This window comes from Zootoca vivipara, chromosome 9 (assembly GCF_963506605.1).
Source record: "Zootoca vivipara chromosome 9, rZooViv1.1, whole genome shotgun sequence".
Lineage (NCBI taxonomy): Eukaryota > Metazoa > Chordata > Lepidosauria > Squamata > Lacertidae > Zootoca > Zootoca vivipara.
Genome location: NC_083284.1, coordinates 60,213,192 through 60,222,527, shown reverse-complemented (window position 1 = coordinate 60,222,527; position 9,336 = coordinate 60,213,192). Strand labels below are relative to the sequence as shown.

The 9,336-nt window shown below is 50.2% G+C and overlaps 1 protein-coding gene and 1 long non-coding RNA gene across 4 annotated transcripts; both read left to right on the top strand.

The window, feature by feature from the left end:
* The first annotated feature begins 373 nt into the window (after window positions 1-373).
* On the top strand, window positions 374-909 carry LOC132592684 (uncharacterized). Its single transcript, XR_009558218.1, has 3 exons — window positions 374-397; window positions 486-627; window positions 706-909. It is a non-coding gene; the product is annotated as an uncharacterized LOC132592684 (long non-coding RNA).
* A 3,662-nt stretch (window positions 910-4,571) lies between these two features.
* LOC118081268 (general transcription factor II-I repeat domain-containing protein 2-like) lies at window positions 4,572-7,759 on the top strand. Of its 3 annotated transcripts, none has more exons than XM_060278871.1 (3): window positions 4,572-4,788; window positions 5,083-5,186; window positions 5,498-7,759. In XM_060278871.1, exon 3 carries the CDS (start codon window positions 5,504-5,506, stop codon window positions 7,307-7,309), a length of 1,806 nt encoding a protein of 601 aa, XP_060134854.1. In that variant the 5' UTR covers window positions 4,572-4,788; window positions 5,083-5,186; window positions 5,498-5,503; the 3' UTR covers window positions 7,310-7,759. The 3 variants fall into 3 exon arrangements, with proteins under 3 accessions (XP_060134854.1, XP_060134855.1, XP_060134853.1); XM_060278872.1 differs by having other exon boundaries at window positions 4,572-4,794; XM_060278870.1 differs by having other exon boundaries at window positions 4,572-5,186.
* The last annotated feature ends 1,577 nt before the right edge of the window (window positions 7,760-9,336 follow it).

Here is a 9,336-nt window from a genome sequence, read left to right as displayed (position 1 = left end):
TTTTTAGAGATGCCCATATGCAACATTGGGAATGCAGAAAATCTTTATGAAAAGCTGAGTGAAGCATTCAGGTAGGGAAGCCGCACTGTGTTGACGTTTGCAGTAGTTTGCTCTTAACTATAACCTTACATTTTGTCTGATGTTTTGTTGCATTTTTTTTTCCTATAGAAAAAGAGGCATTCCATGGGAGAACCTGATAGCCTTCAACTCTGATAATGCGAGTGTCATGAAAGGCAAACATAACTGTTATCAGCAGACTAAAGACCAGACAGCCCCACATTCAGGATCTTGGCTGCATCTGCCACCTAGTACAGCTGGCCACTGGCTATGCCATCAGAGCAGCACAGGAATCTGTTGAAGACATCCTGGTCAGAAAATACAACCACTTTGATAAAAGGTGAATTCATGTACATTATTATTAGATGGGCTTTGCAAACATACACATACGTATCCAGCCACTAACAAAATTATTTTCTATGTTACAGTGCAAAAAGATGTGAAATCTACAAGGATTTTGTAGATTTTACTGATTCAGAGCACCGGAAGCTGCTCAGGTACTGCAGCAACAGATGGCTGAGTCTGTTAACCTGCATCCAGAGAGTGTTGAACCAATGGGCCGCACTAACGGTAAGGATGGTAAGTGCAGTAGATATATACATGCTTTACTATGCTTTGTTTTCATTTTAATTATGTTCTAATCTGCAGGCCTACTTTAACAGCCTTGAGGAAGTGGAGAAGAATGCTAAACTACATGATCTAGTGGCCATCCGGCTGATCCGGTCGTGAAGATCTACTTCTTGTTCTGGCTGCTGCCCTGAAGCCTTTTTCTGAATTTAATATTGCGTTCCAGGTGTGTATGGGTACCGATGACATTGTATGTATGTGTGAATAATAGTTGTAAATAAATAGGAATGTCACATTCCTAATTCTCTTTTTTTAATATTTTCTGCAGTCAGGGGCGTACCCACCACGGGGCAGAGGGGGGCAGCTGCCCCCCAGAAGCTAAAAAGAAAGAAAAAATGGCAATGCCTATTTAAAAAAGCGGGGCGCGCACTGTTTTTCCCACACTGTAAAAAGAAAAAAGAGCAGAGGCCGGTGGGGAGGAGTTGCGTGACCGCCGCCTCCCCTTGTGGGGGTGTGGGGGTGGACATTGACCACACCCCCTGGGGATCCCGGTCACGTCATCACCAGCCAGCCAATCGGGTGGCTGGGGGCATGGCCGGGGGCCCGGCTCGTTTAAACCAGTGCGCGAGCTGAGAGGCACTTTCTCAGCCGGCACTGTTGCTCATTCAAGCAACTCCGAGAAGGAAAAATTGACAGATTCTGGGGCCTGCTAGGGAAGGATGTGAGGTTCAGGGAGCTGCCAAGACTAATGAAGGTGTTACTCTGCATTCCCCACAGCAATGCCAGTTCAGAAAGGGTGTTTAGTATGGCAAGAAAGATAGTCATAGAGAATAGGATGGCATTGGACAATAGCACTGTTTCTGCTTTGCTTGCCTGTAAAACGAACCACTCTGGCCCAGCCCACAAATACACTCCTTCCAAAAGAGTGTTAGAGGCTGCAAAGCCTGCAACACATTTGTATAATCAGTCATTAGTGGATGCCAGAGAAGAGCCCCCATGAAGAATTGAACATTTTTGTATTGTATTGAAGATTTTCTTGATTTACAGAGGTGTGCACAATGTCTCTCATATTTTGAGAGAGCTCGGGTTGTGGAAGGTTAAGACATCCCTAGGTTTGTTGGGCGGGATAGCCACAGGTGTGATGATTGGGGGTTTGCTGTTGTTGGGGAAATTGGTATGTTGTAAGTTATTTGATTGACAGCCATAGCCTTTTATATTCATAGCAAGCAGCTTGAAGTTTCACTTTTGCTGCTTGCAATGGATCTCCTGCCCGTCCTCCCTATTTTCAGGGGTTGCTCTTGACATTGCTATGCCTGTCATGGGGTCGACTGTTTTGGATCAGGGGCCTGGTAGGAATTTTGTCCATTTGGCTGATGCCATGTGGTTTTTGCCTAATGCATAGCAAATCAACACAACTTGTAAGGTTGCGGTTAGGCATTGGTTCAAATTGGATGGTGGAGGGGTAAGGATCTGGGCCTGCCCCTCAAAATTGCTGCTGCCAGGTATTCCGTTAAAGGAATCCTGGGGCTCCACATGTTTGTCCGTACCCCCAGTAGGGGCTCAGACCACGCATGAGCCTCGGGGAGCATCCAAGGGAGAGGTGAAGAGTTTGGCTCCCAGCTCCGTCCTCTCTTGAGTGTGCACTGCTCACCTATACTGGCTTCCCTAGTACGCTAGCGGGAGTCAGTTCTGTCTTGGGCGGGGGACAGATGGCTGGAACCAATGCCTAAACAATCACTCACATTTGTTGTATTTAAATAAAGTTGTGGCCAAATTAATGCCAAAAACCTTAAAGTCTGTGTGAAGTGTGAGTTATTGGGGGGGGGAATGTCTGGGTACCTCGACACACTCCCTGAGAATCGTAGACTGTTCCCGGGACAGGTGAGGGTGCTGATCCCTTATTTTGAAATCCGAAACTTGGCAGCTATGGTCCTTGTTGCCTGAAGTAAAGATTTTCTGGTCCCAATTATTGCAAAGGTGTGTGTGGCGTGGCAGTCTCTGCCCGACTGCCACGGGAAAGGCCAGAAAGCGCACTAACAGTGCGGCAGCTAAGAAAGTATTAGCGTTGGGTGGGTCCTTAATTCAGCACCGAGATTACTTTTAAAAGCGACTGCCCTTTACCGGGATGATGGGGTGTGTTGTGTATTGAGTCAAAGGATTTTATATCTGTATTATTATTGTCTGTATTTGCATTAGGATAAAGCAGGGGTCCCCAGACTACGGCCCGCGGGCCGGATGCGGCCCAATTGGCCTTCCAATCCGGCCCGCGAAAGGTCTGGGGATCAGCATAGCCATCCCGCACTTAAAAATTTTTTTTTCAAGCCGAGAGCCAAGCCGAGAGCAATTTTTCCCCTTCGTCGCCATTTCCCCCCTCTCCTTCATCGTGGTTGGCCAGCAGCAGCCAATCAAAAAGTCGGAGTGCTTCAGCCAATGGGTGGGCAGCAGCTGCACGTGCACAGGAGGAAAGGGGCTGTGCAAAGCTGGCCGATCGCCATTTTCAGCAGCCGCTTCTTGCCAGAGCAGAGCCAGCCCTTTCTTTGCTGCCGCTCCACCCGCCGCCGCAAGCAGCCCCTGCTTCAAGACACGGGTACGTGTTTCGTGTGTGTGTGTGTGTGTGTGTGTGTGTGTGTTTTAAATACTTTTATTTTGGGTTGTCTTGCCTTGTGCCGCTCTCGCCTCCGCCTCCGCTGCCTCAGAGGCGCAGGCATCCCAGTGGCGTCCCTCCTCCTGCCTGCCTGTATTGTCCGATGAGCCCAGGCAGCTGCCAACTGCTGCCGGCTCCAGCCCCAGTCCCGGCCGGGCTGCCGTTAGCCGCAGCCCCGGCCCCATCGCTGCAGCCAATTCCTTCCTTAGGGACGCGGAGCCAGGCTGCCCGCCGCCGCGCTCCTCTTGCGACTCCCTGCGCGGCTGCTTAGCCGCGCTGCCGCTCCCGCCGCCGGAGCCGGGCTGGCCCGACCCAACACTTGAGGAGGGCCGCCTGCCCGCTGCAGCCACTGCCGCGGCCGCCCTAATGGCCTCCTCCTCCTCCTCCACCGCCGCTCTCTTTCTGGGCTGCCTGCCCGCTGCAACCACCGCCGCGGCCGCCCTAATGGCCGCCGCCGCCGCCTCCCCCTCCAACGCCGCTCTCTTTCTGGGCCGCATGCCCGCTGCAGCCACCGCCGCGGCCGCCCTAATGGCCGCCGCCGCCTCCTCCTCCTCCACCGCCGCTCTCTTTCTGGGCTGCCTGCCCGCTGCAACCACCGCCGCGGCTGCCCTAATGGCCGCCGCCCTAATGGCCGCCGCCGCCTCCGCCGACGCTCTCTTTCTGGGCCGCATGCCCGCTGCAGCCACCGCCGCCGCCGCCCTAATGGCCGCCGCCGCCTCCCCCTCCAACGCCGCTCTCTTTCTTGCGGCTCTCGGCCCGAGAGCTGCAAATATGGCGGGCGGAGGTGAGCGGAAAAGCGGCTAGGGGTGCTGGGGTCTGGTGGGGCTCTCCCTTCGGCCCCCTGGGAAGGAGGGACGGGACTTTTCCCGCGCTTTAGGCGGGCGCCTTCTCGAGGGGGGGGGACTCGGGGGCCGCCGGACGGCTGCTTGAGCTGCCTGCCCTGGTGGAGCGCAGCCTGTGTGAGGGGGTCGTGACTAGCTGCCGTCCGTCTTCCAATGGCCGTGTGCGGAGCTGCCCGGCTGGTCTCTACCCACAGTCCCGCGGCCAGGAGCGGAGGTGGAGGGCGCTTGGGCCAAGCCCTTCCTTGGTCTGCGGGGCTCCCAAGGAGGGCCAAGGCCAGGATGGAGGGGGTCTGGCTGGCACTGGAGGGGCTGGGCGGGTGAGCGACGGCGGGCCAGGCGGGGGAGGGAGGGATAGACTCGGAGGCTCCGTAGTTGCGCCCTGGCCATGGTGGGTGGGGAAAGAGGGAGGGAGGGATGCTGAGAGACAAAAAGGGAAGGCAAGGTTGGGAAGTTATGGGGGGGGAGTGTGTGCGAGAAACTTGAAATGTGTTCCATTAACAAGAAAACCACCCACCCCTTTTTATTGTCCTTTTTTTCTTTCCACCTTGCTTTTTTTGTACTGCTCATCTCTAACCAGTTTTCTCCCATTGCCTGTTTCCAGGCTTCCTTTGGGAGTTCCAGCCCAGGTTTGGAACAGGAGTTCCTTCTTCTGAGATTCCGGCAGTGCGAAGCTTTTGGGTACGGGTAGGCGCATCTGCCAAAAGATGCTTTGTGTATTTTCTCGGTTTCTTCATGTTAAAAGTCACTTGTTTGGTTCTAGAAGGGCCAAGCCCTGTAGAGCTGTTCTCTCTTGTACAAACCACTTTCTGCTTTGCTAAATGTATATTTTTTCATAAGTATGTCCCCCTGAATTGAGAAGAAATTTCTTATTGAGAAATGAACTTAAAGTTGCAGCCTTGAAATCTGAGATCTTCAGAATTGACTAATGTTCCCCTTTCTTTCCTGCTTAGCTGTTTTCTCTCTTTCCCACAGGCCTCGCCCCCAGCTTCTTCGTCCCATCAGTCCTTCCACCTTTTAAAAAGAGGAGACTCTCTCTCTCTCTGCTGCCCACCCAGAGAGAAACGCCAAGGCACCAGGTAGGCAAGCACAGTGGAATGGCCCTTGGCCATATCCAGTGCACATTTTTATGCACATTTTCATGCACAGGGATTAACTCAGTACAGAGTGGAAATAATGTGTTAGTTTAGCAATGCATAGTTAGTTTTCAGAGACGGGCCTAGAATACACATATATTTTATTTTATTCGCTGCTTTGCTTTCTCTTAAGACAGCCCTGAATGGTTATAAAATAGTTAGGGCAATGGCAAATAATCAGTTGTTGCCATTATCATTTTTCTTGCTCTTCTAAGTTTATTGGTATTTTACTGACACCAATTTTCCATCCATAGGAAATCATGTCACGTAAAAGAAAAGTGGACTCCGAGTGCAGAGTTTTCAACGAACAGTGGACATACGACTACTTTTTCACCCAATACAAAGAAAGAGGCGTTTGTCTTATTTGCCACGACACGGTGTCTGTCTTCAAGCAATTCAATATCCAACGACACTACAATACTCACCACAAGGATAGATATTCTTCTTTGACAGGACAATTAAGAAAAGATGAAATAGCAAGACTGAAAACTGCCTTGACAGCTCAACAAAATGTGTTTGTGAAGCGGAAGCAGGAGAACATTTCGTCTTTGCGAGCAAGTTTTCAGATTTCCAGGCTTATAGCCCGCAATGGAAAACCCTTTGTAGAGGGAGAATTTGTTAAAGAATGTATTCTTACAGCCTCCAAAGAGATGTGTCCGGAGAAGACTGAATTGTTTTCCACATTGAGTCTTTCTGGAAGCACAGTGACTCGTAGGATTGAAGAAATGGGGGGAAATTTGCATGAACTTTTGCAAAATTCCTCAGAAAAGCTTCGTTACTTCTCGCTGGCACTGGACGAAAGCACAGATATCCGTGATTCTGCGCAACTCCTAATTTTCATCCGTGGAACAAATGAAAAGTTTGAATTCACAGAAGAGCTTGCTGCACTGCAAAGCATCAAGGGAACAACGACTGGAGAGGATATCTTTGCAAAAGTTCAGCAAACTATCCATGATTTGAAGTTGGACTGGGCTAAACTTGCCAGTATCACAACAGATGGTGCTCCTAGCATGGTGGGGCGTACAAGAGGAGTGGTTGCACGCATCAACCAAGAGATGGACAGACACAATCAGCCACATCCAATAGCAATACACTGCCTTATCCACCAACAAGTGCTGTGTTGCAAAAGATCGCTGAAGTTGGACGCAGTCATGAAAACTGTGGTGTCCTGTGTGAACTTCATTAGAGCTCATGCACTTAACCACAGGCAGTTTCAAGAATTTCTGTCAGAGTTAAATGTTGAGCATGAAGATCTACCATACCACACAGAGGTCCGTTGGCTGAGTCGAGGAAGAGTTTTAAAACGTTTCTACGAATTACTTCCTCAAGTTTATGATTTTATGCTGATGAAAGACAGAGAAGTGCCAGAGCTCCAAGATGACGAATGGAAATGGCTGCTTGCCTTTCTGACTGACATAACCGAGCTACTGAACAGTTTCAATATTCAATTGCAAGGAAAGGGGAAGCTCATTGGTGAAATGTTTGCACATGTGAAAGCGTTCCAAGGGAAATTAGACTTAATTGTTAGACATGTGAAGGAGAAAAACTTTTTTCATCTCCCCACAACTCAAAACCGGTCATTGGGAAATCCAACAGTTCCATTCCCAAAAGAAGCATGTGTGGATTTAGTGGAGAGTCTGCAAAAGGAGTTCCAAACAAGATTTAAGGAGCTTCACATCCATGAAAAGGACATACATCTTTTCCGAAACCCTTTTTGTGTGGACATTGACACTGCAGATCCCATTCACCAAATGGAATTGATTGAACTGCAAACTTGTGATGCTTTGAAAGACGCATTCAAGACAAGCAGCCTTGCAGATTTCTACGCATCTCTCCCCTCAGAGACATATCCAAACATCAGAAACCATGCACTCAGATTTGCAACGGTCTTTGGCAGCACATATGTCTGCGAGCAAACTTTCTCTAGGATGAAACATCTGAAATCTCCCACGAGATCAAGACTGACAGATGAACACTTACATCACTTGCTAAGACTAGCAGTGACCAATATGGAACCAGATATAGACCATCTCATCAGCCAAAAGCAGGCCCATTTTTCCCATTGAAGTTTTTGTTGATTACAATCATTCTTTAATTTAAATATTGTATGGTGTTGTTTTATTTAAAATATTATTTTGTGTTGATTAAAATCATTATTTTAAATTTAAATATTGTATTGTTTTCCTGTTTTTTTGTGCACCAAATGCAATATGTTCAATGTGCATAGGATTTCGGCTCCCCCCCACCCCCCAAAAATATAGTCCGGCCCAGCGAAGGGTCTGAGGGCGGTGGACCGGCCCCCGGCTGAAAAAGTTTGGGGACCCCTGGGATAAAGTAACTGCCTTTTGGTTCCAGAGGGTACAGCTACTATTGGTTCATTTAAGCTGCTGTATTTGGATCCTCTGTCTTATTGGTTTCCTCCAAAAGGCAGCACTGTGATTGCTTGATATTGTTCCCTCCAAAATGTATCCCTTCCTAGCTAGTCCCCTGTCCCTATAAATGTAGCTTTCCTCTCCTCAGTCTTCAGTCTTGTTCACTTTAATAAAGAGCTGTTACTAGAGAACTGTCTCCAGCATGTTTTGTCAAAAAAGCTGAAATCACAAACCCCACGTCACAACAACTGGCGACGAAGGTGGGATCCGGAATGCTGAGGAGCGGTTAAACACAACCCTGCCTCAGAGTCCGGATTGCAGCTGAGAACAAGACTCACTGGCCAGCTGAGTAGACGACCCTGCCCGCTAGGACAATGGAGAGTCCAAGGGTATTGGAGCCCTTCCAGCCATCAGAGCCCCACACCTGGGAAGACTACGTCGAACGCTTCGAGTTCTTTGCAGTGGCTCAAGGGATCACCGATGCCAGCAAAAGAAGGGCCACATTCCTGAGCTACTGTGGGCTCGAGACCTTCAAGCTGGCCAAGGCATTACTTGCTCCAGCGAAGCTGAGTGAGACATCTCTCAAAGATATTCTTGCCTGCCTAACAAGCCACTTGGCGCCTACTGAGACCAAGATGGCCCGGCGGATGGAGTTCCATAAGAGGCAGCAGCATGCTGGGGAGTCTGTATCCACATTTCTGGCTGAACTCCGGAAGCTCGCTCAGCACTGCGGCTTCCAAAATCTGGAAGAGACTCTCCTGGATCGGTTTATTGGTGGTCTGAGCAGCAAGAAAGCCAGAAGACGCATCGTGGCTAAAGAAGAGGTTACCCTTGCTTCAGCCTTGAAAGAGGCCACCGCCACGGAGAATTATGAAAGAGAGGAGCTTGATGCCAGTCGCAAGGCCACTAAGCCACAGATAGAAGTTGCGCATGCCATGGACGAGCTAGAGGCTACTCCGAGCCAGAGCCCAGTCCGTGGGGTCGAGTCGGTGCGTCAGGCCTGCACAGTGCACAGAGATCGCCGAGGCAGTTGCCCAGGTTGTGGCGGAAACCATGAAAGGAAGAGTTGTCGTTTCAGGGATGCTATCTGCCAGACGTGCGGAAAGACGGGTCACATCGCCAGGGTCTGTAGATCGGCGGCGTCGGGAGCGACAGGAGCACCTAGACTGGAGCATCGCAGACCGCCCACAGCAACTCGTTTTCTAAAGGACTGCCACTACGTAACGGAGATCAACGGGAGGGCCGTGCAGTTTCCAGCGCAAGGCAAGGCACACGTCAAGGTGAAGATTGAGGGTCAGCAGTGCGACATGGAGGTGGACTCCGGATCCGCATTCACCATCGTGTCGGACCAGACTGCGAAGACATTCTTCCCCAGGGGTAAGTTGCCCCCTCTGGAGCCCTTTCCGGCAACCTTGCAGTCGTACTCAGCAGGCCGCATCCATGTTATGGGAATGTGTGCCGTGAGAGTACAGTTCCGGGACAAACAGGCTGTACTCAAACTGGTGATTGCGAAGGGCAGTCGCCCCAGTCTCCTGGGCACTGACTGGTTCCCTGCCCTGGGACTGAGTATCTCAGGGCTTAATTCAATCCAAACCTGCCCTGAGATGAGTGAGGTATTATGCAAGGAATTTGCTGGTCTCTTTAATGGAAAACTGGGTTGTTATAAAGGGCCCCCAGTTGACTTCGAGTTGGACCCCGGGGTGGCTCCAATCCGACTCAAA

Bases quoted from the DNA above. Each gene is read 5' to 3' on its own strand.
- LOC118081268 (XM_060278871.1), top strand. From the start codon at position 5,504: ATGTCACGTAAAAGAAAAGTGGACTCCGAGTGCAGAGTTTTCAACGAA.